At 54.3% G+C, this 26,599-nt stretch overlaps 8 protein-coding genes across 8 annotated transcripts; 3 read left to right on the forward strand and 5 right to left on the reverse strand.

The window, feature by feature from the left end:
- Positions 1 to 84: 84 nt before the first annotated feature.
- C8Q71DRAFT_856209 (GMC oxidoreductase) lies at positions 85 to 2,947 on the reverse strand (the record flags this gene model as incomplete). Its single annotated transcript, XM_047927275.1, has 18 exons — positions 85 to 113; positions 170 to 269; positions 357 to 454; positions 527 to 652; positions 705 to 771; positions 826 to 835; positions 894 to 931; positions 991 to 1,016; positions 1,072 to 1,322; positions 1,387 to 1,477; positions 1,544 to 1,674; positions 1,726 to 1,868; positions 1,946 to 2,056; positions 2,122 to 2,305; positions 2,358 to 2,487; positions 2,551 to 2,629; positions 2,692 to 2,832; positions 2,885 to 2,947. The coding sequence occupies 18 exons, from the start codon at positions 2,945 to 2,947 to the stop codon at positions 85 to 87; spliced, it is 1,818 nt and encodes a 605-aa protein (XP_047780161.1).
- Positions 2,948 to 5,260: 2,313 nt separating this feature from the next.
- Positions 5,261 to 7,180, forward strand: C8Q71DRAFT_856210 (uncharacterized protein; the record flags this gene model as incomplete). The annotated part of the gene is made up of 15 exons (XM_047927276.1): positions 5,261 to 5,295; positions 5,354 to 5,392; positions 5,456 to 5,585; positions 5,641 to 5,722; positions 5,782 to 5,814; positions 5,872 to 5,883; positions 5,944 to 5,957; positions 6,012 to 6,120; positions 6,178 to 6,239; positions 6,298 to 6,372; positions 6,423 to 6,480; positions 6,533 to 6,600; positions 6,652 to 6,695; positions 6,755 to 6,980; positions 7,040 to 7,180. The coding sequence occupies 15 exons, from the start codon at positions 5,261 to 5,263 to the stop codon at positions 7,178 to 7,180; spliced, it is 1,128 nt and encodes a 375-aa protein (XP_047780162.1).
- Positions 7,181 to 7,593: 413 nt separating this feature from the next.
- Positions 7,594 to 10,913, forward strand: C8Q71DRAFT_750175 (Cullin-domain-containing protein). Its single transcript, XM_047923248.1, has 13 exons — positions 7,594 to 7,825; positions 7,875 to 7,903; positions 7,953 to 7,967; positions 8,024 to 8,374; positions 8,424 to 8,756; positions 8,807 to 9,313; positions 9,364 to 9,453; positions 9,504 to 9,782; positions 9,832 to 10,125; positions 10,180 to 10,440; positions 10,495 to 10,632; positions 10,687 to 10,734; positions 10,787 to 10,913. Exons 1-13 carry the CDS (start codon positions 7,816 to 7,818, stop codon positions 10,790 to 10,792), a joined length of 2,361 nt encoding a protein of 786 aa, XP_047780163.1. The 5' UTR covers positions 7,594 to 7,815; the 3' UTR covers positions 10,793 to 10,913.
- On the reverse strand, positions 10,914 to 12,796 carry C8Q71DRAFT_750180 (uncharacterized protein). Its single transcript, XM_047923249.1, has 12 exons — positions 12,638 to 12,796; positions 12,519 to 12,570; positions 12,399 to 12,466; positions 12,322 to 12,347; positions 12,236 to 12,265; positions 12,108 to 12,186; positions 11,983 to 12,052; positions 11,905 to 11,926; positions 11,419 to 11,847; positions 11,288 to 11,369; positions 11,110 to 11,232; positions 10,914 to 11,053 (listed from the first exon to the last, which is right to left on the reverse strand). Exons 1-12 carry the CDS (start codon positions 12,720 to 12,722, stop codon positions 11,001 to 11,003), a joined length of 1,119 nt encoding a protein of 372 aa, XP_047780164.1. The 5' UTR covers positions 12,723 to 12,796; the 3' UTR covers positions 10,914 to 11,000.
- A 1,076-nt stretch (positions 12,797 to 13,872) lies between these two features.
- On the forward strand, positions 13,873 to 16,769 carry C8Q71DRAFT_750185 (GMC oxidoreductase). Its single transcript, XM_047923250.1, has 18 exons — positions 13,873 to 13,964; positions 14,021 to 14,161; positions 14,229 to 14,307; positions 14,365 to 14,494; positions 14,553 to 14,736; positions 14,799 to 14,909; positions 14,963 to 15,105; positions 15,158 to 15,288; positions 15,343 to 15,433; positions 15,493 to 15,743; positions 15,799 to 15,824; positions 15,881 to 15,918; positions 15,974 to 15,983; positions 16,044 to 16,110; positions 16,163 to 16,288; positions 16,351 to 16,448; positions 16,508 to 16,607; positions 16,659 to 16,769. The coding sequence occupies exons 1-18, from the start codon at positions 13,902 to 13,904 to the stop codon at positions 16,685 to 16,687; spliced, it is 1,818 nt and encodes a 605-aa protein (XP_047780165.1). The 5' UTR covers positions 13,873 to 13,901; the 3' UTR covers positions 16,688 to 16,769.
- C8Q71DRAFT_750189 (armadillo-type protein) lies at positions 16,770 to 20,922 on the reverse strand. Its single transcript, XM_047923251.1, has 14 exons — positions 20,605 to 20,922; positions 20,443 to 20,546; positions 19,955 to 20,392; positions 19,577 to 19,899; positions 19,386 to 19,526; positions 19,165 to 19,329; positions 18,939 to 19,113; positions 18,631 to 18,886; positions 18,027 to 18,579; positions 17,821 to 17,973; positions 17,583 to 17,766; positions 17,427 to 17,533; positions 17,272 to 17,406; positions 16,770 to 17,222 (listed from the first exon to the last, which is right to left on the reverse strand). Exons 1-14 carry the CDS (start codon positions 20,838 to 20,840, stop codon positions 17,013 to 17,015), a joined length of 3,180 nt encoding a protein of 1,059 aa, XP_047780166.1. The 5' UTR covers positions 20,841 to 20,922; the 3' UTR covers positions 16,770 to 17,012.
- A 156-nt stretch (positions 20,923 to 21,078) lies between these two features.
- C8Q71DRAFT_750193 (acid protease) lies at positions 21,079 to 24,210 on the reverse strand. Its single transcript, XM_047923252.1, has 13 exons — positions 23,940 to 24,210; positions 23,678 to 23,886; positions 23,122 to 23,190; positions 22,971 to 23,072; positions 22,823 to 22,921; positions 22,631 to 22,767; positions 22,503 to 22,579; positions 22,417 to 22,450; positions 22,315 to 22,366; positions 22,207 to 22,261; positions 22,027 to 22,151; positions 21,936 to 21,972; positions 21,079 to 21,876 (listed from the first exon to the last, which is right to left on the reverse strand). Exons 1-13 carry the CDS (start codon positions 24,119 to 24,121, stop codon positions 21,384 to 21,386), a joined length of 1,671 nt encoding a protein of 556 aa, XP_047780167.1. The 5' UTR covers positions 24,122 to 24,210; the 3' UTR covers positions 21,079 to 21,383.
- A 32-nt stretch (positions 24,211 to 24,242) lies between these two features.
- Positions 24,243 to 26,599, reverse strand: C8Q71DRAFT_519698 (glycoside hydrolase). The gene is made up of 9 exons (XM_047919102.1): positions 26,262 to 26,599; positions 26,188 to 26,209; positions 25,935 to 26,113; positions 25,440 to 25,881; positions 25,335 to 25,379; positions 25,215 to 25,274; positions 24,928 to 25,160; positions 24,805 to 24,868; positions 24,243 to 24,740 (listed from the first exon to the last, which is right to left on the reverse strand). Exons 1-9 carry the CDS (start codon positions 26,510 to 26,512, stop codon positions 24,627 to 24,629), a joined length of 1,410 nt encoding a protein of 469 aa, XP_047780168.1. The 5' UTR covers positions 26,513 to 26,599; the 3' UTR covers positions 24,243 to 24,626.

Consider the following 26,599-nt stretch of genomic DNA (forward strand, 5'->3'; position numbering starts at 1 on the left):
CGAGGTTATATACCCTTCCAGACTTTCTCCGTACAACATCTAGCAGCATTTTCAGTATAACATTGACAAGGACTCCGCAAGATTCTAGGCGGCACCAATAAGGATGTCGGCCACTAGGGCAGAATGCATCACGTCAGAACGTTGCCAGTCATCAGTAGAGGCTACGCACTGTGTTCGCCGACGCAGTAGGCGGTAGCCTGGGTGTGCGCAGCGACTTCTAGGGGCACAATTGACATGTCTGCGACACGAAGCTTCTTAGTGCCGTAGACCTATCCCGTTCGGCATCGGGGGAAATTCGATCAGACGCAACCGTCAGTGCTGCTACGCACACTTCCACATCAGAACTAAAAACAGACCTTCAGCTTGGGGTCGACGACGCCATTCTTCTCGCGCGGTAGCATGCTGAGGGAGGCACACGCATGGTAGCATGTGTTGCTGCCGTTCCGCAGGTATTCTGGATGTGGTTATGTGCGCGACCATCAGTCGAGCCCACCACTAAGACATTGCAGGCGATACAAGTGCGCACCCTTGATCTCCTCGTCTGTCTTCGCCGTCGCACCAGGATCGACTTCGCGGACGACGCCAGATTTGAACGGCTCTGTGTCCGCGAGGCGCCGGGCGAACTTGAAGTTCTCTGTGAAGATGTCTAGGTCTGCGTAGCGAGTCATTAGTGTGGTGCTTTTGAAGAGCGAGAATGGACGTACCATATGGTACTGAGAATGTGTTTGGGTCAATGTCCGGTTGCTCAAGAGGGTCACTGTTCTTCGCGTGCTGCAGAAGTGCGTGTCAATGGCATCATGCAAGTATGTCTTTCCATAAACATACCACCGAGCCACTGTCACCAGACGATATCATTAGCACTGTCGTGCGCAACAGCGATGACGGCTACCTACCGGGAGAACTGGTGCTGGGTCACACAGAGGGTGGAGAGCTATACAACGCATGCTGAGTTATATGATGTATCCCTATGTGGATAATTGCAAGACATACGTAGCACTTGCCGGGTTCTGGCTGGGCTGAGGTGCCCCAAATCAGCGACGGGCGGTGAGCAAAGAAATCGACACCGCTTACAGATATGTGTCAGCCAGGCGGGGAACGCAATGACTTCTATGTCAGGGAGTGTCGAATCCTTGAGCACGCGGAGCTGGATGTCCCACTGCTCGGCAAGTCCGGGAGGAAGCGTGCCGCTCTGCTTCTTTTCCTCGACGTACGCAGTCATCTTCTCCACAATGCTGGAGGCGCCGTTGGGGCTTGCGAGCTGGAGGGGGGCATAGCCGAAGGCCGTGATACCCAGCCGGTGCATGTTCTCCTTGTCCAGGTCCCTGAGAAGCGCGGGGGTCGTAGGTCCTCAACAATGATGCCTGACGGTATCATAGAAGGACTCACTGCAGCCTAACTTGCTCCTTCGCGAACTCGGGGTTCCGGAACAGATCGGCGGTTTTGTGCGATACCTTGGGATCAAGTTCGTAGGAGATGCCTTCGCGCAGAGTATGTCAGGTACTCCGGCGTGTAGAGCATCATAGGAAGAGGAAGAGTCGCGCACCTATGAAGGTGTGGTCCTGCATGTTCTCTCCCACACCCGGTAGCTCCAGCTTGACCGGAACACCGATCTTGTCAAGGACATCACGCCGACCGATTCCTGATAGCTCCAAAAGTTGAGGAGACTTCAGAGTGCTGGCACTCGCTCAGCGCCTGATCGCGTACTCCAACAGTAGGCGAACTCACCCTGCAGCAAGAACAACCTCCTTGTTCGCATATGCCTTGTACGTCTTTCCGCCATGGATGAACTCGACGCCAGTCGCTACGAGATCCTCGCCGTCCTTTGCGTCATCGAATAGTACCTTGGCGCCAATGGCCTCCGTGAGAACCTGCGATACCGGAGCGCTTGAACGTCTGACATCGGAACGCGGACAGTCTCGGAACATATCAGAGATCCCAAACGTACCTTCAGCTTCGGATTGTCCTTGTGCGGCAAATAGTGCGCAGTGGCGGCATACGAGCGCGTCCACTTCGACTTGCGGTCCAAATTGGCTGAACCCTCCCAGCAGCCAGTGGTCTATATCCAAAGAATCTCCAGCATCAGCGGACCGGCGTGGAGACCAGAAGGCCGAGAAGACGAACATTCCCGCCGTATGCATCTTCGAGCAGGGGGAGACCCTGCTTCTGCGCTGCCTCCAAGAAAAACCTGTTGATCTGGAGCGGAGTCACGGGGACCGTGGTCTTGACCGGGCCACTCTGACCCCGATACTCAATGTTGTGCGTGTGGGCATATTCCTTGAGTTGGTCTTCAGACGCTGCCGTAAACCTGGATGTTCCTCTATCAGTGATACTGCGCTCGTGCGAAATGACCCACTTACCCTTCCGCGCGCAACGTGTATTTCGTATACGCTTTCCAGTTCCAACCCGGGTTTCCTAGCTCTTCCCATGCCTCGACATCAGCCGCAGGAGGCTTGATCCAGGCGTAGAAGTTAATGGCCGAGCTGCCGCCTGGTTCAATGGGCAAGTATCACATTTGTCAATCGGGAATCATTAGAGCGGGATGGTTCGTACCGAGGCCCTTTCCTCGAGACCAGAGCAGCTGACGATCGTTGCAGTGCTTTTGGGGCGTCGTCATGAAAGCCCAGTCATACTGTGCGTAAGACGGCAGTTGGTGAGCACGGAGTGTAGACAAGCTACTCATAGGAAGCATACCTTAGTATCACCAAAGGTTGAACCCCATCCACCTCCCAAGAGGATCTTTGGGTCATCCAAGTTGGGTGCACCCCCCTCGAGAACAAGCACGGAGCTGTCCGTGTTCTCCAGGACCCGCGCCGCGATCGTCAAGCCAGCTGTCTGTGGATGCTGCTCAGTTCATACTGCCGTCGACAGCGGCGCGACGACTTACTCCTCCGCCCACGATGACATAGTCGAAAGTCTTGTCCGCGACGTCGGAAACTTGTGCCACCATCGTATGGAGTACAAAAGTCGCGGTCAGCGACCATTCGCCTGCCGTCCCTCTTATATGTCCTGGGCAGATCGGTCAGTCTCACTTACCGGCGTCATCGGGCATCAGAGAAAGTGTACCCCAGAGCGAAGAATCGGCTGCCAGATGAGCTCATAGCCGAAGGCCGCTCGAAGCCACCCCAGAAGACCCCAGGCCGCTGGAGGAAGGCTTAAAGTTACCGAACGCCTGACACGCACACTCTGCGATCGCGGCGCCATCCCCAGCAAGGGAGACGCTCGCCACACACGACATGACCACCACTAATCCCTGATTGATGTTTCAAGTTTGAACTCTAGGATGCTGAAGTAAGTTAGCGTAGAACAGAGGAAGCCAATGGGTCGCAAATGGGCATGGAAGCTGGGATACTGATGAGCTTGCGTACCAGTTCTGATTTCTGGCATTCATTCACGGCAGTTTGGAACGTCGACTGAACGTGTCCACATTATTGCGTCCGATCCTAGCCGTCACATGCTACAGAAAATTCTAGTCGGTAGGAGGACATGGTACCTGACACCTACCTATCTCACATGCAGTCGGACGCCGCCCAGGTTGTATTGTCTGCGGAGTCGTGGTCTAGTACAGCGCTTCGAATGCTGCAGCGAGCAGGCGGAGGCCCCGGAGCATGAGGAGCTCTCCTGTGAAGATTTACTGCTTCCCGAGGCGTCCCGTACATAATGTTGTGCAGAGCGTGCTCCATGCGCGCATGGTGCTCGAACTTCGATCGCCCGCCTGGACGACACAGTGACAATGCTACTACTGAGCTCGCCGGCGTGAAGCCTCGGTACTGGACAATCTTGACAAGTGACGCGAACCGAGAAGGCTAGCACGCTCAGCTTGTGATACCTGTCACCTTGGTGATTGGCGATTCGAACGCACTATGGATGAAACCTCTGCATTGTGAGAGCCATACATACTACTCGCACGAGGTTCTGGGGATAGACATGGTGAGAGGAATTTAATTCGATCATATCGGTCGGGCCTCTCACCTTCAGGTAAGTAACTGTGAGATGAAGCTTGTGCGAGTGCTGCCTACGCCCGCGGTCGTTCGGAGGCATATGGTACAGCGGTTGATGGCAGGAGGGACAGTATGTGGGGACCCGCTTGGGACCCGCTGAGCGGAAACCCCGAATCTGAGATCTGAGATCTGATGGGCGATAAGTTAGGCGAACAGGGACACGGCGCTAACGCCACTACGGACTCACCCAGGACTTACCGTCCCATCCGAGACTACCACTGTCCTCCCCTCCTAGTACTAAGTACGGCATCAAAGTGTGTGTCAATCAGGGGTCCTTCGGTGCTCATCTAAAGCTCGTGCTGATTTTCAACTTGGGTATATCTGGATATCTTGAGCAGACACGGAGCGCTGTTCCAGATCATGAGGACTCGGAGCGCTGTTCCAGATCATGAGGACTCGGAGCGGTGGCGGGTCAGTTGATGCCTCTCAATTCTGCACAAGCGAAGTGCCTCACAGTTCAAATGCTGATGGAAAGCTGAAGCATGCGCAACCTTTCAGAACTACGCGACGAGTCTCAATGCTAACGGTACATGAGATTCGCAGCGTGATACAATCGTACAATCATCTCGGTCAGTGTTTTTATGGTCTCAACGCCACGAAGCCAATGTCCAATAACAACGGTCGTGACAAGGCATGTATTCACATTTTCTCTTTCGACTGGTGCTGTGAAGCTGACAACGTAGAACAATCATTGTTGTCTCCGCACCTGCCTTCGCTCTGAGCCGACAGCCCCGCGTTGATGAGGTGTGTGTCACTCTCCAGCCAGGACATCGACCTCCACCCGGTTATTGCATTTATATCCTGAAGCATGAGGTTGCCCAAATGTCGGTCGCTCCGTATGGTACGGCCTCGGGACCCGCTGTCAGATGCACTTGCGAACTGAGACTATCGGTCGGCCCATCCGGAGAGAAGGTCGGATCGAGTTCGTCAGGCCGCGCTTACGCACTGGGTCCTAACCATCCCAGGTATCAGCGCCATGGGAGACCGGGACAGACTTAGGACAGACTTCCTGATGAATCCGACACGTCCTCTTAGATCACTGATCAGACGGGTCTTCAGCCGCAGACGCCGTGCGCACTGCTCACCGGCTTCCTCGCTCGTCAGCGCCAATGTTGGAGTGGACAATGAGGTGATAAGTATTCAATGACGGTGACATTCGGGCCGCGCGACTCTTTTGCGTCCCCCCGTGGCGATACTCGTCCCCCCTTCTCGTTCTATCTTATATAGTCTCGCCCCCGTAGGTGCAGATCGCCACAAGCGAAATGACGAACCCGGCGGCTGCCATCGCCCAGGTCGCGTACGTCCGGATAGAACTGTCGCGCGCGGAGTGTATGTTGACTTGTATGTTTCACAAGCCATGGGCCCAGTCTGGCTGGGATTTTCATGAACATCATGTATGTTCTGAGTCTAGGCCATCGGCGCGTTGGGCGATGATTCTAATTTCTGACGAACTTCAGGCTTTACGGGGTGATGATCTCGCAGTCATTCTTTTATTTCTCAACGTACAAGAGGTCAGTCGACATCCTCATTGACATCAATGCCCCGCACTCAGAACTTGTCAGCGACCCCAAATGGCTGAAATGCTATGTGAGCATATGCGACACAACGGCGGAAAACATGCCGTTAACATCGCACATTACAGGTGGCACTGTTGCTCCTCGCCGACACGTTAAACTCCATCTTCAATATGTGGTGGATCTATAACGTGCTCATCAACAACTTTGGTATGTCCATCTGCCCCGAGGCCGGCCTCTGCGTAACTTGACATATCAACTGTCTCTAGGCGACGTTGCTGCGCTTGAGAATGCAGACTGGTGTACGTAATTCAGAATTCTCTTGCCATTGGTTTCTGGTGACTGATATGTACCTCCAGTATTTGAGACAGGTATGTTCGCTGCTGCGGACGCGGGGGTATGTGCTAATAACAGAACCTCCCGAAACACAGAGGAAGCTCTAGCGGTACGTACGCCCTTACGAAGCCTTCTCAGAGAAGCTGACAACATTCAACTGCAGGGGATCATTGCCATGATTGTCCAAATGTTTTTTGCATGGCGAATCCTCCGGCTGACGCGGAACTACATCGCCGTCGCAGTCATCGTCGCGGCGTCTCTGGTCGGCGGACGTACGTTTTTCTACTAGTGCAGGTATGATTCACTTGGCTGACGCCTCACAGTGTCAGGCATCGGTACGGCGATAGCGGTGGCTATGCGGCCGGCGTTTGCAGGCTTCCAGCACCTAAAGGTAGGATCTTCCCCGACTCAGGTCGGAGCCGGCGATGCTGAGCGGGCGTTTTGCCTAGGTCATCGTGATCTTGTGGCTCATGGGTGCCGCCGTATGCGACGTCCTCATCACGCTAGCGCTCTCGTGGCACCTGGTATGCTCTCTCCGGTTGGCTATGCTACGCGTTTACTGAGACACCGGCAGCGACAACAACGGACTGGCTTCAGCCACACAGACACTATCATCTCCAAAATCATCCAGCGTACGTGATCACCTGCCCTTGTTGCACAATCTTCCCTGAGCGAGTACTCCAGTGACTGTGTCGAATGGCTTGGTCACTGCTGGCTTCGCTGTGGCTGACATCGTCGCGTTCCTCTCTACGGTATGTCGCGCGGACCTCCGTCATAAATTAATACAGCTTACTGTCGATCAGCCCCGGGGTATCCATGTAGCGTTCAACTACGCTCTCGTCAAGCTGTACGTTCTATACAGCTATACGACCAGGTCAAATACTCAGACATTGCTCTGCTCGACAGATACGGCAACTCCATGATGTCAAGTTTGAACTCGCGCACGTTGCTGTCGACGTCGGACAAGAGCTACTCTGGCGGCAAGGACCCCACAATCTCCGGCAGGGTGAGCGAGAGCGGCGGGTTGATGAGCCTGAGGAGTCCGCCCGCTAACGCGACGACGTTCTCTCAGAACACCGATATCAGCGGCATGATCACTAACCACAGCAGGATATCAACGCGACCAGCACAGGTGTGGATTGTGTTCTTTACCAAGCATTTCATGGAGCTAACGGCTGTCGCAATATCCAGCTCGTCGTCAACGTGGAGACGCACGAGCTCGTCGACGTCTCGGGTCCGAATGCAAAATCCGACCCAGAATGGGCCACTGATCACTACAGCGGGAGCGGGAGCGAACGGGACATCGACATGAAGGATGCGCACGCGCTATAGCACCCGCCATTCTCCGATGCCTACAAATTATGAGTTATTTACACATTGTAACTGCCGTCGCGGAGGCGGTCACCCGTATTGTAGCGGATCGGTCGGGCAGCTCGCTCCTACTATGTACACCAGGGGCAGCGTGCTTGAGGTCCGGCATGGATCTAATTTCGTCTGCTGTTGTAGGTCTCGTAGCATCTATCGGACATTGTCAATCACGCGTACGATACACTCTGGAATGTCAAGTCTTGCAGACATTCGCTCGTCTTCATCGTCTTTCTGGATACTAGTCTTGAAGACATACAACAGGAAGTACTTACCGCAACACAGTCAATGAGTACCTACCGTCGTCTCATGGTCGTCCCTGGTCGTCCCGATTAAGCCGGAATGACTCTGGCTACGTTGTGCACGTGATCGGTGGAAGGCTAGCCGCTACGCGGTCACCGGTGGCTGCAAAGCTGCCTTTCACTTCTCGATTAGGACCCCTTGAGAACTCCTCTGGCTCGCCTTTCATCCTTTCATCCTGCTTTCCCATACATTGGTACTCTATCCGTGCTGCTTACTCGTCGAGTTGAGGAGATCAGCAATCCGCGGGTCATTACTTTGTGGCGCGACGTCAGAGAAGTGTGTAGGCTTATAGTCGAGCTATGGCAGCCGGTAAGCACATACTACGTAGGCGTGCGATACTCCAACTCAAGTTCAACAGTTCCGCGTGTACGAGTGAAACCGAAGATTGTCAGTATGTCACTCCTTCGGCTCGGATGCAGCTAACTATTCGCGACAGAAACCGGCAAAGAAGGTAGGACACTGTTTCATGCACTGGTATGCACCCAATTGAGCATATATGCTCGGTAGCATGGCCCCGAATTCTCAATAGACGAGACATGGGCAAAGTTGTCCAAGAACATTGTCGAAATTCAGAACCACAATGCGGCCAATCTATCGTACGAAGAGAATCATCGCTTCGCATACAACATGGTTTTGTACAAGCACGGGGAGACGCTGTACCAGGGGACGAAGAAGCTCATAGCTGAGAATCTGGACAAGCTTGCGAACGAGTACATTGTCCCCGCATTCCCCACACATGTCGATGCCGACCCCTTGGAGAAGGCTCAGGCTGGAGAGCTGCTCTTAAAGGCCGTGAGGAAGGTGTGGGACGACCACACGTCCAGTCTCTCAAAGTTACGAGACGTCCTGAAGTACATGGTACGTTCCGATTTAGTGCTGCATGTCTGGTCTCCTCAAAGGTACATAGGACCGAGTATACACGAAATCGAAACAAGTACCAGAGATTTGGGACGCCGGGCTACTTTCGTTCATTGAGCACATCGTGCGCGCACCAATACAGGGGCACATCATCTCGGCCGTTTTGAACCAGGTACAGACGGAACGCGATGGGTATGTGATCAACCGCTCCGCCGTGAAAGGCTGCGTGGACGTGCTTCTGCAGTTGTTTGACGAGCGGGCGGACGTTTCGGTGTACAAACGAGACTTGGAACCCGTCCTCTTGAGAGAAAGCGAGGCCTTCTACCAGAAGGAAGGGAGCCATCTACTGGAGACTTGTGATGCCGCTGAATACCTACGACGGGTATGTAACACTGCATGCGGACTTGACTGCCACTCGCTGACTTCGAGTAGGTTGAGAGTCGATTGGATCAAGAAGAATCACGGGCACATCACTTCCTGTCATCACAGACTAGCCTCCCGTTACGCCGAATACTGGAAGAGAAGCTCATTAGCCCACACCTCTCCACCATCATCTCCATGCCCAACTCCGGGCTGGACGTCATGATCGATCTGGACAAGATCGACGACCTCGCGCGGCTCTACCGTCTTTTCGTCATGGTGCCTGCGGGCATCCCCACCCTCCGAAAGGCTCTCAGGGAGACGATCATTCGACGGGGAAGGGATATCAACTCGGCCAGTCTTTCGCTAGAGGGGGAGGAAGCGCAGGAGGATGAGGATGTGGAGAAGAGTAGCAAGGCGAAGGGCAAGGGCAAGGCGCGGGCCGGGAATGCAGGCTCGCAAGTGCTTTCACTCGCGCTGAAGTGGGTGCAAGACGTCTTGGACATGAAGGACAAGTTCGACAAGACATGGTCGGGCGCCTTCCAGAGTGACCGCGACGTCGAGAGTAGTACGAATGAGGTGCGTGGCGCGCATGCGCATAGGTCGGCGGGTGTTGAACGATCTGGCAGGCTTTCGAGGCGTTCATCAATATGCATGAGAAGGCGCCCGAGTTCATCTCCTTGTTCATCGACGATAATCTCAAGAAGGGTCTCAAAGGGGTGAGCCCTGAGGAGTGTTCACAGAGACATGCTGCTCACTTGCAGTATAGAAAACGGATGCCGAAGTAGACACCGTCCTTGACAAGACGATCACGATCTTTCGTTTCCTCGCGGATAAGGACGTCTTTGAGCGGTACTACAAGGGCCATCTCGCCAAGCGGCTTCGCCTCGGGCGATCTGTGTCAGACGACGCAGAGCGGAACATGTTGGCGAAGCTCAAGGTGGAGTGCGGGTACCAGTTCACACAGAAACTCGAGGGCATGTTCCATGACATGAAGATATCCGCCGAAACGATGCAGGCGTACCGCAATCACCTTGAAACTACTTCGGTGCGCATCATTCTCGATTCGATTCGTGTACTTGCTCACTCCTCTCGAGGCACCGGACGTCGAGATCTCCGTCATCGTCATGACGTCGACCTTTTGGCCAATGTCGCATTCCGGTTCACCATGCAACTTCCCAGCCGAGCTCCTGAAGACCGCCAAGTCGTTCGAGCAGTTCTACCTGTCACGGCACTCCGGTCGGCGGCTAACTTGGCAGCCATCACTGGGTAATGCAGATATTCGGGCGCGGTTCAACTCGCGGACACACGATTTGAACGTGTCCACGTATGCGCTTGTCATCCTGCTACTTTTCGAGGACCTCGCGGATGGTACATCACTGAGCTATCAGGTTGGTGGCCACATTGAGTAGCTGACCCCTTTCCGCCTCTGACGTGCTTCGCAGGATATCAAGTCGGCAACGGCAATACCGGATACAGACCTCCAGCGCAACCTGCAGTCGCTCGCATGCGCAAAGTACAAGATCCTCAAGAAGCACCCGTACGGGAGGGATGTGAACCCGGAGGACTCGTTCACGTTCAACGCCGACTTCTCTGCGCCGCTGCAGAAGATCAAGATCAGTACCGTTGCTGCGCGGGTGGAGAGCACGGATGAGCGGAAGGAGACGAAGGATAGGGTGGAGGAGGAGCGGCGGCACCAGACAGAGGTATGCGCTGATTAGTCGTGCCTCTACGGGGCCAGTGCTCATTCGCTCGTGCAGGCGTGCATTGTGCGAATCATGAAGAACCGTAAGCATATGACGCATAACGACCTCGTCAGCGAAGTCGCACGGCAGCTCTCCAGTCGATTCCAACCAAATCCTTTGAACATCAAGAAGCGGATTGAAGGTCTGATCGAGGTGAGAGCACATTGCGTTCCGCGCAGTCCCATCGAAATACTCATTACATGGTAGCGAGAATATCTGGAGCGCTGCGAAGACCGCAAGTCATATAACTATCTGGTACGTTGCTGTCGATCTTCTCTTTATCAGAATGTGCTCACCGTACCTGCAGGCATAAATTGTACGCCCGTAGACGTATGTATACTGTACCTCAATACCTCACTGTATCACCACTGTCATTCCAGCAATCATCTGTGCTTTCCATCCACGGACCTTCTTTCGGTGTGCACGGAGGACATGTTATGAAATAAATTACCATGCAATGCACGATCTACTGCTACTCTACCATGCTCTAGGCCATGCGGAGGCCGGGGCGAACACTCGCTCTATAGCTCGTCTTTGTGGCCCTCCTCAGCGCCCCGTAATACCTTCAGGAGTTCTAGCATGATCTGTCAGCGTCACCATCTCAACGGTTGAGTCGACAGTGTAGCTTACGGCGTTTCTTCTCGGGCGACACCTCTGTCGGCAGGACTACGGTATACTCGACATAGAGATCGCCATGAGAATGTCCGTGCTCGTGTACAGGCATGCCTTCGCCCTTCACAACCTCAACAAATCCTGGTACAGTGATCAGGTGGGTGGCTGAATCATCTAAAGGATATGTGGTAATTACCTGGCTGTGTCACGACGTCGCGCTTCAAGCGCACGACATGGCCATCCAAGTGGGTGACATTGCGGTCAAAGCCTAGAAGGGCCTAAGGGTCCGTCAGCACACTGGCGGCACTGAGACGAGATGAGACGTACCTCATCGACCCCGATGGTCTCTTTCCAATACAGCGCAGACTCCTTCCGCTTCCACGAGCCCTTATCCTTCCTACTCTTAATCCGCAACACAATGTCTCCAGGCTCCCAATCCGGACTCTCGTCGCCCTCGCCCTCGAGCACATACTCCCACCCCTCCGGCACGCCCGCGGGGATCTCAATGGAGTAGACTTGCGTGTGTTCGAGGACTTTCGAGCCGCCACAGTGCGGGCAACTCCGCGTGATGATGCTCCCGCGCCCGCCGCACTGGTTGCAGGTGACCTGCGCTTGCGAGTACATGCCGGGCATGATCTGCTGCCGCACGATTTGCACGCCTGCACCGTTGCAGGCGGGGCAGGTATGGATGTCGTTGGAGGAGGCGGCCCCGGAGCCGCGGCAGTGGTCGCAGAGAATACGTTTCCGCACGGGCAGCTAGGTTGGTACTGTCGTCAGCAGTAGTAAGGCGAGTCACTTCATTCAGCGACATACGTCAATGTGGTTCCCTGTGTAACTGCATGCGTCCGTTAGCTGTAGAAGGGCAATGATCGACAGGGGAGCGTAACTCACATGTCTTCTAATGTGACCTCGACATCGAATTGTGCGGTTGGGCCCTTATGGACCTGGTGTTGCTGAGCAACTGGGCGATGTGGCGAATGAGCTAGCTGGCAAGGCGAATTTCGTGCATAACTCACAGCCGCCGCCGAAGAAGCTCGAAAACATGTCGAAAGGGTTTGCATGCTGTCGGCCGCCCTCTCTGGCCTTCAGGCCCTCCTACATATGATTGAGGACGTGACACAACCTATGATCTGTGCGAACACACCTCTCCATGTCGGTCATATATTTGGCGTTTCTACATCGTAAGACATCGGTCAATGAAGCAAAGCGTCCCGACCCGAAAGCACTTGCCTCAGGATCTGACAGAATCTCGTATGCTACCACAATACATGATGAGCAGCGTGGGATAACAGTTACAAGCGACATACCGTGTGCAATCTCGATAAACTTCTCCTCCGCGCCTGGTTTCTGGTTCCGGTCGGGATGGTACTTTCGACTGGCATACCCTCAGCCAGCCGAACAGACATAGACACATGGTGTACTCATACCTGAGCCTCTTGTAAGCCTTTCGGATATCCTGCTCGGAAGCTGATTTCGACACTGTAATTGGAGTGACCGCATGAGTGAGCCGTTGGCCTGACCGACAGAGTGCGCGCCTTGGACTGACGCTCGAGGGCTTGATAGAGGTCCGCAGCCTCAGTGAGAACAGCCAGAAAGAGTAGCAATATAGCAAGCCAGCAGGAAGGCCACATCCTGCACAGAGACAGAGGCAGCTTCGGGTGCGGAGGGGGGATAGTCTGAGTGGATGGCTGGCCGCTGCGCCTGTAGAGACGCGCCCCGGACGCGCCACCAGCGTGCCACGTACGCGACTAGATCACGTGTATCGTACATCCAGCGCGCTACTGAACCGCCGGGCGCTTCGTCTGCACTGGTACTAGTTCAAACTTCAAACGTCTATGTATCGTTCAAGCTCGACTACTACCGCAAGCCTTTGACTTGATAATCAACTGTTGCCAGCCAGAGTGCAGTACGTACATCACCTTCAAGATCAGCGAGAGCACCTCATTCGTGACACGCCGGTTTGTCGCCATTACTAGTATATGCAGCGTTATGCTAGGTGACGAGCTCCTGAGTTCGGTTAAGTTATGTAAATCTTGACAATGACATACTGAGACATGATCATAGCCGTGCCCAATCAGGCCGAGTGTCGGATAGATATCACGGAGAAAACGCTGTTGTACACCCCGAGTGCCGTGAGTGTCGTAAGTCTCTTGCCGCGATGCACAGGTGTAATTGTTTGGGGGACCGATGATATTCATATTTGACGGTGCTGCCTCTTCCCCGCTGTTAGCGATCGATCACTCGTAAGAGTGAATGTGTGATGAAGCAACTTTTAGCCAGTTTTAGCCCCTCCGCGGAGTCGCAACACAAGACGAACTCAGCGCCATATGCACGCATGACTCCGCGCTGCCAAGATCACTGAGCCCATGCTGTTCGCGCTGGCGGTGATATTGCCAGATGGAACGGCAGCACTAGAGCATTGAAGGTCTGTTGTTGAACGTATAAGCAAGGAATCAAAGTGCTCATGCGCACATTGTTTCAGATGATAGAACTCTTCGATGGGTGCCGCCTGCCAGTGGGCGTCCTGACTCCATCCCCCTTACCGGATTCTTCTATCGGCCTCGTGGTGGGGTCTATAGGCATGGGCGGCCGGTCGATCCTCAGCCTCACGTCGGTACACATGGACCGCCGTCGTGGGCGCCGTCTCAGGGCTCTAGTAGGGTAAGGCACCACTAGTAAGCAGATTCATCGAGATGTCCTGCTGCACATGGGCGCGATCCATGGCGATGGGTTCGAAACGTATAAGTAGTCGACTCGCACTGAGGTATCTGCAAACCAGAACTAGTACATATCACCACTCTTCGCTCACAATGGTTGCGCAGCTCAATGACGTCGCGGGTCAGACCTTCGACTATATCATTGTTGGAGGAGGGGTAAGCATAAGTTCTACAAGACATGCTTCGAGCGTGAACTGAACACCGTTTCACAGACCGCCGGATTGACCATCGCATCTCGCCTTCTGGAGACCACCGACAGCTCTATCCTCGTCCTTGAGGCCGGCCAGCCTAACCTCGACGACCCCAAGATTCTGCTCGGTGCCCAGTGGGGCGCTACTTTCGGTGACCCCAAGGTACGTTCCCTCAACTAATGTCCGTCAATCTGGTGCCGTGTTAACCAGGCGATCGTTGCTTGCTCAGTATGACTGGCTTTTCGAGAGCACGCCGCAGAAATATTGTAATGACCGCACCATAACGTGGTCGCGTGGCAAAGGTCTCGGTGTGTATATTCGCACCCCTCTATCGCGTTACTGCACTAATCATTTTTTCATGTCAGGCGGAAGCTCGGCCATGAACTTCTACCTCTGGTCCAAGCCACCGACAGCAGACATCAACGCCTGGGAAGAGCTCGGAAATCCCGGCTGGAACTGGGACACTTATCTCAAATACACCCTGCGTACCGAACAGTACGTCACTACGCTGCCGCGTGATGTGTATCTTGCTCAAGCATCAAGTCACGTACAGATTCACCGCAGCTTCTGAGGAGCAGCTGAAAAGCTATGCGCACACTCACAAGGCGGATTTCCGTGGCGTGAGCGGACCTATCAAGACCACGGTCCCCTCGGAACCTCTGCTCCTCAAGAAGATGTTCCTCGAGACAGCGCAAAAGCTGGGCCTGCCTCTGCTTGAGGATGGGTACGGTGGAAATGTAAGTGCCCTGCCCTTCCTTGTTGCTCGTACCACTATACCGACATCTGCTCTCCGTTACAGATCACCGGCTGCTGGGAGGGCGCCGTGACCCTGGACCGTGCAGCGAAGTGGACACGCTCGTACGCCGCCACGGCGCATTATGTCCCTCACAAGGACAACCCGAAGTTTACGGTGGGCTCAATAGCTGCACTGTCGCAACTCCCGTCACTAATGAGAAAATGCAGGTGCTCACCGAGGCCGTCGGCGCAAAGGTCCTTCTGAGTGATGTGAAGGACGGAGAAGATTTCCTTGCCACTGGAGTCGAGTTCGTACACGGAGGGAAGACCTATAAGGCACACGCGAGGAAAGAGGTCGTCATATCAACCGGGTGAGAGACACAATACCAGATATTAAACCTGTCACGTTGACAATCAAAATAGCACTCTGAAGTCTCCTCAGGTGTTGGAGTTGTCAGGGATTGGACCGCGCGACATCCTCGAGAAGATTGGAGTGCCGGTCAAAGTTGAGCTCCCGGGAGTAGGAGAAAACATGCAGGATCACTCGTACATTGGTAAGCAGAGAACGATGACATCTGTGATTGTACACTGAGCCTTGTGGATTGCAGGCATATCCTACGAACTCGATCCCAAGGTGGCCCATAAGACCACAGACTTGCTCCGCAACCCAGAGTTCGCCAAGGAGCAATTGAGACTACAGCAAGTCTGTTCGCCTTCCCCGTTGTACCCTATCTCATTGGTACTTTCCCCCTCAACAGTGGGTTGGACCAGGATAACTTGCACCGGATGGGTGTGCACACCTGCTACTACTCACCGATCCAGGTCAGCAGTCCGAACGATGCATCCAGCATCATCGAGCGCACGGAAGCGTTCGTAGAGGAGAAGAAGCGAAGTGGGAAACTCCCGCCCGGACTCGCCGAACAATATGACATCCAGCTGCGCATGCTCAAGGACGACACTCTGCCAGACATAGAAGCCGTCATTCTTCCTGGCTACTTGACTTTCATTTGTGCGTGTTTCCCAATACGGGATCGTCTGTTACTGATACGTACTATCGATTACAGCAACACCGGAGGCAGGTAAATGCTACGTGAGTGTCTCGAGAATTCACTGGAGGCAGCTCAACTCTTACTCGAATCACTCTAGGCAACCAACCTCTGTGTCACCCAACATCCTTTCTCGCGGTGAGTTTTCATACATTCGATGAGCCGTCAACTGTTTCTGACGTAGGCGACGCAGTGGCTCAGTCGTACGTCCTGATTCAGATTGGCGACATCATGCCACTCACCAATAACACGTATACCTCCAGCATGCAAAGAGCAGCGACCCGCTGGAGCCACCCGAATTGGATCCGAACACCTTCTCGGCTTCTGTCGGTATGCTACCTCCACTTCAAAAATGTGAATGACCTTCCCATGGCCACCTCAGATCTGGACATCTTCGCGGAGCTAGTCAAGTTTACACGACGGTTTGCAGAAGTCGAGCCGTTCAAGTCGGGCGTCGTCCGCGAGGTCGATCCAGGTGCTACGGCGCAGACGGATGAGGAGATCAAGGGTCTGTTGTCCTGCTTCTTAGTAGCCGTTACCTCGTAAATGACTCAAAACATACCTAAACAGAGTACATCCGCAAGTATAGCAACACATGCTTCCATGCGTGCGGCACCTGCAGTATGCTCCCCCGCGAGAAGAACGGCGTCGTCGACTCGAAGCTGAAGGTCAGTACCGCAACCCACTTACGCATGGGTTCGACCGTAATGACCTGAGAAACCTCTAGGTGTACGGGACCAAGAATCTTCGTGTGGCCGACGTGTCCATTGTACCGCTCGAGACTGCAGCGCATACGCTAGCTGTCGCGTATTGTGTTGGTGAATACAGTGAGTGGCATAAGTGGCTCATGACGCGGACAGGTCTGACCCCTCGTACAGTGGCTGACATTCTCCGTGGTGTTGCCTAAGACGTTGGGATGGACCATACTAGCGTGTGTATGCTGCGTACGACCTGTGGTTGATGCCGGCTGTTACAGAATGTACTATTGGAATACAATTGATTTGTGCTGCGTACGAAGTATAGTAAACGGTGTCGTAGGGCAGGTGGGGTGAGTACGTGAGCGAGCATGATAGGGAATACAGCGCGTGCTGGTCAGATCCTGAGGCACAAGTGTCACGAGAGAAGAGTGGAGTTAGCTACAGCGATATTTGACTTCAGATTGCAAGTGTAGGATAGCATGATGGTGCATGGAGTATAGACACAATTACGGAGTTAATTTGCGTGAACGTAGATTATGACCCCGCGCGCGAGGCGCGCACGAAGTCTGCGAAGTATTTTCGGAAGGCTTTCGGCTCGAGATCCCGCAGTTTTGTCGTGAAGTCTACGATAGTATCTGCAGGCCACCCTTGCGAAGGGAGGAAGACGTTTCCGAAGAAGTTGAAAGCCTCTTCGCCCCGAGTCTTCAACACCGTCTGCAGGAGGTGGGCGATCTCATGCAAGACCTGCACGCATCGTCAGTTTGAACAAAGGAATGTCAGCGTCATAACGTACGGTAAGCATTTGGCCGTCCTTAATGTTATACTGCGGCGACGACAAGATCGCGAAAGCAGTCGGGATCACTGCTTCGTAGATGAAACGCTCGAAGCCGGGTAACGTTTGTGTTTGCGCGTCACCGTTGACGGCAGGCTGTGCCCCCAAACGGTAACGGAACGTCCGAAGAACGACAGGGCAGCCTTCTGGCTCGCAGGATCTGAGACATCCTCCACCAGTTGTCTCATAGTGGCTAGAAGGCCCTCGAGCTGTGTATTATTCCCTGCCGAGGGCGTCAGCGGGCAAACGGACGTCGTGCTGAAGTTACTCACGCTCAGAGGTGAAGATCCCTTGCAACTTGGACGTCAGGATCTGATTCAGTAGAGCGAGGTAGGCCTTCTTCGTATCTGCTCGAGCAAGCTCGTCGTCGGTACCATTGGCAGGTTGTACCAGAAGGCCAGTGATGTGGGCATTCAAGGGGCCAATAAGCTGATCGAGCACGCTGAACATATCATCCTAAACCGATATCATGAACTGGCTGCGGCACTAGTCAAGTAGATACAGACATACCTGGAGTTTGTGAATCAAAAGGCCGATGAAGTTCATGAAGTCTACCAGCTCCGACGGCTCGAAGTGGGCAAGCAGGTTGGCCATCAGCGGGGGGATCAGGTGTGTGATGGTAGGGCCCGTGGTCCCGATAATCCGAGCGAAGGCGAAGCGCGTCTAGTGCCAACATGTCACCCGACGCGCTCATAACCAAATACATGCGCACTCACCGCATCTCGGATGACCTTGAATATATTCATAGCTTCTAGACACACCAAGATAGCCTGCGCAATCTCAGTAAAGACTTCCAAGGGCGGTGAGATATATCCTTCAGGGACGGGTGAAGGATAATCTGGAAATCCTTTGGCAACGTTTCCCAGGGCCATGATGATATGATGAACCTTTAGAATGGGCACGACGTCACCCGCACCCTTGACCGCCTGCAGGCTCGCGGACAGGTCCTCTAGCAGCGGCTTCACGATGGACAAGAGAAACGCGGAGGCCTGGCCCGGCGTTTTGTACAGGAGGGAAACGAGAATGCCTGCAGTCTCGAAAATGTACAGCTGAGAGTCGAAGATGCCTGGGTTGGTGATGGCTTCTGAGAGGAGATCCTGGCCTTCCTCGATCTCGGGCAGCTCTACTTGGACGGTGAGGAGGTCTCGCATACCCTCGATGAGAGACACCGCAAGCTCGGGGGATATCTCGTTGCGGTCTTCTCGAATGAATCTTTGGAACAGATAGAAGACCCGTGCACGCATATTGGACTCGGGGTTATGCAGCCCTCTACACGCGAATCAGCGGCTGCCCATCGCTATCCTTGCGGCATTCACTCACCGAGCGTCCATCATTGCCTGTAGTGTCGGCATGATGCACTCCTTGCGTACCTTGAAGAAGTCCCCATATCGGGCTGCAGCCTCGAAGAACTGCATAACGACCGTTTTGTGCGGGTACGCAGAGATCCCGGACTCGATCATGGCGTAGAGCATCTCCCCGTGAGGAGTCAGAGGATACTCCGAATAGTCGGCCTCTTTTCGCTTTTCCTTCGCGACGGATGATGATAGGCAGAACGCTGCGCGCCCTTTGCTTCCACCTAGACAAGCCCATTAGCGACGCAGAGTTGGGTCAATCACCATGAAACCTACTCTTGTTGATCTCGCCGAAACTGTACACCAAGTACACGGCGAGCTCAGCATCGTTCCACTTCACGGTGGCACCGTTGCGATATGCCGTGAAAGTATTAAGCACCAATGTCCGCACCGCATCCGTGACCAGGGACGGTTCTATGACATGAGTGGAGTCCGTGAATGTGCGAAGATCCTGGGTAATCGGTCAAAGAAGTGTTGTGCAACCAATGTGCTGATGTAGTACCTTGCGCAGATCTTCAAACGCAGCTTTATCGTCTTCGTCCATGTCGTCCGGATCACTGTCCTCTTCCCACTTGAGCTTCTGGAGGACGACTCGGAGAAGCGACGTCAAGAACGTCCGCTTTGACTCCTCTAGAGGTTCCGACGATGTTTTCCGCCCGCGCTTATACTAATCAAAGAGGCGTCACGGGCCAGGGTGGAAGCATGAACAACATATGCACGTACGTTGCTGAGGACATTCTGCAGGAATGGGAATACGGTGGACGCTGTGTCGTCGTACTCGTCTGCCATGAAGCGCAGCATGACGGGAAGGATCTGGTCGAGTAGTTGTGACGCTTCTGATCGTACATCGTCCGTTGTAGCCTCCTTGCTCCGCTCGTGAGCGAGCTGTACGAGATTGAGTGGAGAATACTTACCTCGACAAGCTTGCATAGCTCAAGGCCGAGGACGTTCAGCAGGCGGCCAAGGGCTTCCCGGTAGGACTCCTCGCCTTCGTCCACATCCGATTCTCGTGTGGCTTGTTCGAGGCGTGTTTTTGCTTCCAATGCATCAAGCACCTGCCCAAGGGACAAGACCTTGATCAGCTGCAGCTTGTCCCCAGGCTCTTTCAAGCCTTTTGAGGTGATTCTGAGCAGCGCCGCAGAGGTAGCTAATCGGATGGCCAGCGAGAGGTCGGACAGTAACGAGAACAGCAATGGCACAGTTGTCGGAGTGACGGTCAGGTTGATGTCGATCCAACCTGTCAACGGGCATCGGCATTAGTGAAGTCGTCCGGAGGCACCCGCTTGACTCACCGACGTAAGACGCAAAGGTTCTGACGCCCCAATCCACCACCTCAACAGCACCATCGAGTTCGCGCGAGCCAGCGCTCGCCGTCCCAGCCTTGCGCAACGCGGTCATCCTCTCCGCACCATCGGCCACAATAGTCAAGACTGCCTCGTTGATACGCCCAGCATCCCGATCGCGTACGGCATCTCTAACACGAGCATCGCGTGCTTGTCGCGCCTGGCTGAATTGTCGTGCGGACTTGATCATCTGGTCTGCGACCTCCCCAGAGATCTCGAGCACTATATGGAAGAAAAGCAGAGAGACATGTTGATTGTAGGTGGTCTGCGATGTTGACTCTGCAGGCCGAATCAACGTGAAGAGGTCGGTGAAGAATGTCGGCCACTGGTCCATGTACGTGCAGAGGAAAAACAGCGTGAGTGTGTGTGCAAACTTGTTCCGGAGGACTACAAGGAGGGTAAGTGTTGGCGGCCACATCGTACGAAACTATACGCACATGATGCATCCATCTCTGCTGACCCGTAGATATATTCAGATTGGATGTAGGTCACTAGGCCTTGTCGCAATGTCTGGAAAGAATCGTCATCTAGCGGCTCAAATCTACGACGGTAGGACGTAATGAGTACAAGTACGCCATACACAGAACAGAGCGCCTCACCGATTGTCTAGAAATTCGTCCAGGACCCGCAGAGCATAAAATCGAGCTTGTGCGGCATGTTTTCTCGATCCATTCGGATTGGTCTCGACGAAGACGGCCAACGCAAGACGCCACGTATTTTCCGCATTTTGCTGAACAGTGGACAGAAACTGCAGGGCTTGTTGGTGGAGAGCGACCTGACTCGGATCGGACGCGATGGCAATGGCCTGGACGACCTGGTTGAGTTCCTGCTCCATTTTGTCCGCCACTTCTGCAGCAATGAGGAGAGCGGATATGTGGCGGCGAGAGTATGTGGTCAAGTGGTCGAGTGCATGCAAAGTCGATCGGGCTCGCGAACTCGACTCGATGATCCAATCTTTCATGAGCACGTGATGGCGACTGTGGCGTATACGCAGAACGCGGCAGAAGACCGATGTCAACGCGTCCTGTGCAGTGAGTCTGACCAGCGAGTCATCTTGAATGAAGGATTGCTTGTTCGAGGGAAGCCGAGGATGGAGTCAGATTGCAGCGGTGGCTTGGTACTTCACCCGCCCAGTATCATATCGGAGCGAAAACGAGATGGATATCAATAACTTTAGTGCTACTGCTCGACGCAAACGAAGGAACCAGGAGATTAGGGCTCCAAAAACGGTTACTAAAACAGTCTGTGGTCGAAAGTCCGTGCGAAAGTCCAGAATGAGGCGTAAGTATGCTATAGAGCGGCGTAGCGAACGTCATGCCGTAAGGTGCGCGGCGCGTGGGGGTGGAGGCCGGGGATAGTACAGCTAGGTCCACGAATTCTAGAGGAAGAGTCTGAGCAGCAAGAGGCAGGAACTGAACATGACCGTCATAAACGGGACGTGCAAGGCGCTTGCGCCGCTGCTCCAGCCTGGGGGCTCGCCGAGGGTAATGGAGGCTTGTGATGCTGTCGACACCGATGTGGACACGCCTCCAGACTCGGTAATGAGTAAGGTGACGATTGTCGGCGAGGGCATGACAGTCGGAATAGCGCTGAGATTGAGGTATCCCGTACCGAGCACAGGCGAGTACGTGCTGGCGCCGAGGCCTGACGATACGATCAAGCCGGCCGGAGCGGTAACAGACGTGTTGAAGATATAATCGGGGGTCGTGTAGGATGGCGTGGGGACAAGGTAGTTCGGGAGGGCTGTGTTGACGGTCGCGGATGCAGCGGAGAAGTAAGAGCTGACCACGCTAGCGGTCTGTGCCACATCAGTCGCGTTGTGGAGAGGATACAACCCTATCAAGGGCGCTTCTTTTGTATCGATGCCGTAACTGTCGACACGACCGCAATTCAGTCCAGACGAGCTAAGTAAATGCATTGCGAAACGCACCTGAAGATTGAATAAACGCTTTGCAAGAAAGGTTGGCCTGTACGATGCTTCAGCGACAACCTTCCACGCAGGCTAGATTGCCTTCGCTTACCTAGCTGCCAGTCTATGCCATCAGATCGAGGTGAAGTGGCAGCCGGCCAAGCAAGACAATAATACGAATCGCCCGCGACAGGCCCAACCAAGTAGTCGGTAGGTTGAAGAGTAAAGTTGCCGTATCTGAGTCCGGCGTGAGCATATTGAGTTAGAGCAAAGCGAAACCAGAGTAATATACCCGAAGTTAAATGTAATCGTCTCACTTGAATCGCACGGCATCGCCCATTGACCGTCTATGAGATAGAGTAGGTGAGATTGTCGTTAGAGGAACCAAGACGGCACTCACTTGTTTGGTCTACCAGGCGACTACCGCTGAACTGCGACCAGATTCGCTCAACCTTACCAAACAATCAGATAGGAATCATGTCGATTGGCTAAGATAGCTCACATCCTGGTAGGGTCCATAAATACCAGACGAGCCACTAAGGTATGTTCAACATCCTAGTCACTGATCAGTTACAAATCGGCACTCACACATCCAAAAGAGCCAAAGAAGTGTTGGAATCCGACTGAGAATAGGTCGGATCAGGCGTGACGCTTGTGCCATTGACCTACACAAATTGAGACGAGGACTCTATAAAACGAGTATGCACTGTACCCACCCATGTCTGGCGGAGCTCGATCGCCCACTGGAGATAGCTCGCCGTCGTGTCATTGGTGCCGTTGAAGGGCGCGAATGGGACGACGTCATGCCATTCAATCGCGCTCCTGTTGGTAACGACCGATGCATCGATCGCGCCTGGTGATTTCGTTTAGCGCCATATTACTATCCCTTGTTGCTACTGAAGACAGACCTAGAGTGAGGCTCCCGGTCCCGTTCTTCCTGAGGCTCAACCCGAACAAGGGGTAGTTCAGAAGTCCCCGCGATGCCGCAGATGCGAAGATGGGCGTAGCTACACGGAGTTATCGACCATGGCCTAAGCAGTTCACGCAGAAACTCACCGTTCGCGACAGTGCTCGAGATAGTAGACAGACGAGGGAAACCGAGACCCAATACACCGCTGATGTCATTGTTCAACGTAACATTGGACAAATTCATCAAACCTGAGAGGCACGATGAGCTCACGATCCGACCGCAATGAGCCACACTTACCGAACGCTTGCTGAGGAATAGTCAAATTTTGTAGAACGACAGTTTCCCGCGCAATGAAGCCGGAAGCAACTGCATAGAACCAGTCAGCATCCCCTTCAGAAGATACGAACCGCGACAACGTGAATCGCTACACATTGGACACGTCGGTTAACGACCACAGGCAAGAGGTTTCATCCCCGAAGGAATGCTGTGCTGTTGTCGCGGCAACACGATGTAAATGTCATGTTGACAGCAGCATTGACGCCAGACAGCACTCGCAATGTCCGATGCTGCTGATGAAACAGAAAATCTGTGGATATGTCCAAGGGACGCTGGACTCGCCAAGTGGGTCTTCGTACAACACCAAGCCATTTTGTGCACGAGAAGACGACCTGGCAAGCTCGGCACCGTCGTACATCCGCAGCATGCCTTGGGTAAGCAAGAGCGTTAACTCTGCCGGCTATTCGGTTGTGTTGCGCTGCGCTGAGCGGCGAGCGAGGATACCAGCGCTCTCAAGGCATACAGCCCCACAGTCGCCCGAAATTCCCAGATTCACGAGAAGGAACGCATAGCTTACCAGTAGAGTCCGCGTAACTGACATTGAACAGGGAGTTGTTGCCGTTCACGGCCTGAAAAGTCGAGCTGCTGTATCCAAGCTGATACCTAGGAAGAGAAGAGCAGACACTGCTAGAGCACGCCGAAGACACCAGCCAGAAATCAGACGAGCCCGTGTCGAGCGCGACGCGGAAGCTCATGTTGCCCAGCGAAACGACGGTATAATAGGACCTGTGAAAGCGTCACCCGGTCATGCTCGCGAGCCAGACGGCGCACACACGTACTGTTTGTCCGTCGATAGGTCCACCCCAAGCAGTGTTGCATGGTTCGTCGTCGTGTTCATACCACTGGCGATATCCTCCAGTATCTGGCGTGACCTGAGCCTCGCGGGCGTCGAGGGCGGGACCGCGGCGGAGCACGCATGGAGGACGGCCAAGAGGGCGACGAGGAAGAGGACCAGAAACATTGCTTTGTAGACGCGATTCACGAGCCCAGCGACATACGAACGAAGGGAAGCGAAAGCGCAGCTTGCGTGGGTGCAAAGGAGAGTGCTGTAAGTAGTCAGGCTGGCGTCCCTCAGCCGCCCTCCAGCCCGCAGTTGCCGTAAACGGCTGCCCACGTGCGCTGCTCACACAAGCGCCCGTGACATTAGCATCCCTCCGCCAATCACAGCTCTCAAATGCATCACATGTCACGGTCACGCATGACCCGCTTTCTGGAGTTGGGCGAGAAGTGGCGAGAAAGCGCTGATGCTGGCGGCGGATGACGATGTCCAAGACAGTCCGGTGACTGATCTTGAGTCGCGACCACAGCCTTGCTACAGCCCGTCTGCGGTCTGCCCAGTGCCTGCAACCACGGCCCAAGTCACCCTGCCGCCGAAGCGGTATACACAGATGGCATTCAAGAGCAATGTTCGTACAGCATTTGTTGTTACATCCTGCGCCCGACCCGGAGGCGAATGTCCGCCGAGCCTACGAGCTCGAGCTCCCGGAGCAAATGCCTGGGTACTTTCTGTCCGTTGGGTCTTGTGGTATCCAGCCGCCTTCGAGACCCCTCTGATAGCTCCAATCGTCCGCGTTCTCAGCCTAAAGAGACAAGTCAGTCAGCTCCGCATGTCGTGGGGAGATCGATACCATCCGAAGCACTCACCTTCCACGTCCAAAATATCCATCCTTGTACGCTCTCGCCGACAGTGACCTGCGCTTCCCAGTATCTGGGCGAAGTCAAACTAGCGTGAACGCCCGCGCTGACTGAGACAACGACGCCACTCACTTTCGAAGGAAGGTCTTGTAGTCCGCACTGAATGTGGAATAATTGCCCGTCATGCCGTCGCAGCTGCCAAAAGTAGGCTCTCCGGAGGCAAAGGTTCCGTCCCATCGGGCTCCGACATTTCGTCCGTTCAGCCACTGCGCGCAGTCCGTGATAGCGTTCGACCACTCTCCAGTTATAGTCATTAAGTTAGACTTGGCGTACGGTGCCAGCGTAGCGTTGATTTGACAAGTATACTGAGGTACCATACTGATAAGGACACGGACCCGGGTAAAAGGCCGGAGACTTACATTTATGTGCTGGTCCTCCGATAGTTCTATCTGATCGTAATTGAATATCTGGTATTGATGCTGTACAAATTTTTAATTCGTGCGGGCGGGGATAAACGATGGGAACATAGGGGAACATACATAATCCATGATGACCCCTTGTCCTTCGGGAGGCAGCAAGAAATTCTGCCAGCTCTACACGTGGGTAAGTCGCGGACTCTATGCGCAGAACGAGTGACCGCCTACATCAACGCCCAGGAAGGCATCTCCAATCATGACAGTGTTTTCCGTCCCTGTGATATTCCGGACAATGGAGTATCCGTCCTTCCAGTAGGTCCCAATGGCAGAGCCGACGTCGGAAACCCATCCAGCGGGCTCATTGAGCAGCTCTATGACATTCACCATGCCGCCGACCTTGTCGACCATAAATCGAATAATATCCAGGGTCCGTTCTATGTTAGTCGAGTTGTTCGCCCAATTGGCGGATCCTCTATGCCCAGAATTATCGAAGCCATTCTGCGACCCTGGCGCGCCGTGCAGATCCAGAATTACGTGGACGGAATTCTCGTTGGCCCAGTTCAAGGCTCGGAGAAGGTAAGGCCATGCGCCGGTGACGTACGGAGAGGCGTCGGTCGAATAACTCGTGTCGGCGGACGTGATTGGCACGGACCAGTAACCTACTGGTATCCTGGCCAGATGTGAATTGCATGTCATTGTCAAAAGCACATAACAGCGGCTTACCGCACATGGTTAAGGCCTGCTGCCTTGATAGCCTTGAAATCGTCTTCGGTGATCCAAGTGTCCCAGTGCTGCTCGAGCGCGCTAGACGCGTAGTTTGAGTCCAACAGCTGGCCGAACGTATATTCGTCGACAATATTCGTGTTGTTCGTCTTCTCAAAGATGCTCGGAGTGATCCATGGCTAGGTGAAGGGAGACGTCAGCATGCCATAGAAAGCGCCCTGCCAGTGAATTATAACGCCACTGGGCCACTCACCTCTAGCACGAACCACCCTCCGCTTCACACCCATCAGCTGCGCTCCAACATCGCCTAACCGCGACAGTACTCACAGATTCACACCCCGGATAACATCAGTCCCGTAGTTGAACGAAGAGGCGTTTGTGGATGCTGCGGAAGCGGAAGGCTGTGCGCCGGTAGCCGTCGCTGAGATCGATGCGGGCGATCCCCCGGCGGACCCAGAAGTCTGGGTAGGCACGCCCAGGTTGTTATGGGCTACGAGCCGGCATTGTTGGGCCTCCACCGACGCTGTCGCTGCCGACGCGAGAAGGAGGAGGAATAGGTGAGTGGTCGTACGGGTCATTGAAGCATCAGTGGGAGGCAGAGGGCATAATGATGCCAGTCCAAGAGGCTCGGCGGCTTTCCTCGAGGCTTCGGAGTGGCCTCGGTG

This window comes from Rhodofomes roseus (assembly GCF_022264815.1).
Source record: "Rhodofomes roseus strain CIRM-BRFM 1785 chromosome Unknown C8Q71scaffold_7, whole genome shotgun sequence".
Lineage (NCBI taxonomy): Eukaryota > Fungi > Basidiomycota > Agaricomycetes > Polyporales > Fomitopsidaceae > Rhodofomes > Rhodofomes roseus.

Excerpts from the sequence above, each read along its gene's own strand:
- C8Q71DRAFT_750175 (XM_047923248.1), top strand. Across the intron at positions 9,783-9,831 it reads ATCACCTTGAAACTACTTCG|GCACCGGACGTCGAGATCTC; the intron begins GTGCGCATCATT and ends ACTCCTCTCGAG. Across the intron at positions 10,126-10,179 it reads GTACATCACTGAGCTATCAG|GATATCAAGTCGGCAACGGC; the intron begins GTTGGTGGCCAC and ends CGTGCTTCGCAG.
- C8Q71DRAFT_750180 (XM_047923249.1), bottom strand. The coding sequence starts at position 12,722 with ATGTGGCCTTCCTGCTGGCTTGCTATATTGCTACTCTTTCTGGCTGTT. Across the intron at positions 12,348-12,398 it reads GTTTATCGAGATTGCACACG|CATACGAGATTCTGTCAGAT; the intron begins GTATGTCGCTTG and ends GTATTGTGGTAG. Across the intron at positions 12,266-12,321 it reads AGATTCTGTCAGATCCTGAG|AAACGCCAAATATATGACCG; the intron begins GCAAGTGCTTTC and ends CTTACGATGTAG.
- C8Q71DRAFT_750185 (XM_047923250.1), top strand. The coding sequence starts at position 13,902 with ATGGTTGCGCAGCTCAATGACGTCGCGGGTCAGACCTTCGACTATATC. Across the intron at positions 14,737-14,798 it reads AGGATGGGTACGGTGGAAAT|ATCACCGGCTGCTGGGAGGG; the intron begins GTAAGTGCCCTG and ends TCTCCGTTACAG. Across the intron at positions 16,111-16,162 it reads CACCTTCTCGGCTTCTGTCG|ATCTGGACATCTTCGCGGAG; the intron begins GTATGCTACCTC and ends TGGCCACCTCAG.
- C8Q71DRAFT_750189 (XM_047923251.1), bottom strand. The coding sequence starts at position 20,840 with ATGGAGCAGGAACTCAACCAGGTCGTCCAGGCCATTGCCATCGCGTCC. Across the intron at positions 20,393-20,442 it reads AGCAGAGATGGATGCATCAT|TCCTCCGGAACAAGTTTGCA; the intron begins GTGCGTATAGTT and ends CCCTCCTTGTAG. Across the intron at positions 19,330-19,385 it reads TGCAGAATGTCCTCAGCAAC|TATAAGCGCGGGCGGAAAAC; the intron begins GTACGTGCATAT and ends CTCTTTGATTAG.
- C8Q71DRAFT_750193 (XM_047923252.1), bottom strand. The coding sequence starts at position 24,121 with ATGTTTCTGGTCCTCTTCCTCGTCGCCCTCTTGGCCGTCCTCCATGCG. Across the intron at positions 22,262-22,314 it reads TCGCCTGGTAGACCAAACAA|ACGGTCAATGGGCGATGCCG; the intron begins GTGAGTGCCGTC and ends TCTATCTCATAG. Across the intron at positions 21,973-22,026 it reads TGGCATAGACTGGCAGCTAG|GCCAACCTTTCTTGCAAAGC; the intron begins GTAAGCGAAGGC and ends AGCATCGTACAG.
- C8Q71DRAFT_519698 (XM_047919102.1), bottom strand. The coding sequence starts at position 26,512 with ATGACCCGTACGACCACTCACCTATTCCTCCTCCTTCTCGCGTCGGCA. Across the intron at positions 25,275-25,334 it reads AAGGGGTCATCATGGATTAT|CATCAATACCAGATATTCAA; the intron begins GTATGTTCCCCT and ends AAATTTGTACAG. Across the intron at positions 24,741-24,804 it reads GGATATTTTGGACGTGGAAG|GCTGAGAACGCGGACGATTG; the intron begins GTGAGTGCTTCG and ends TTGTCTCTTTAG.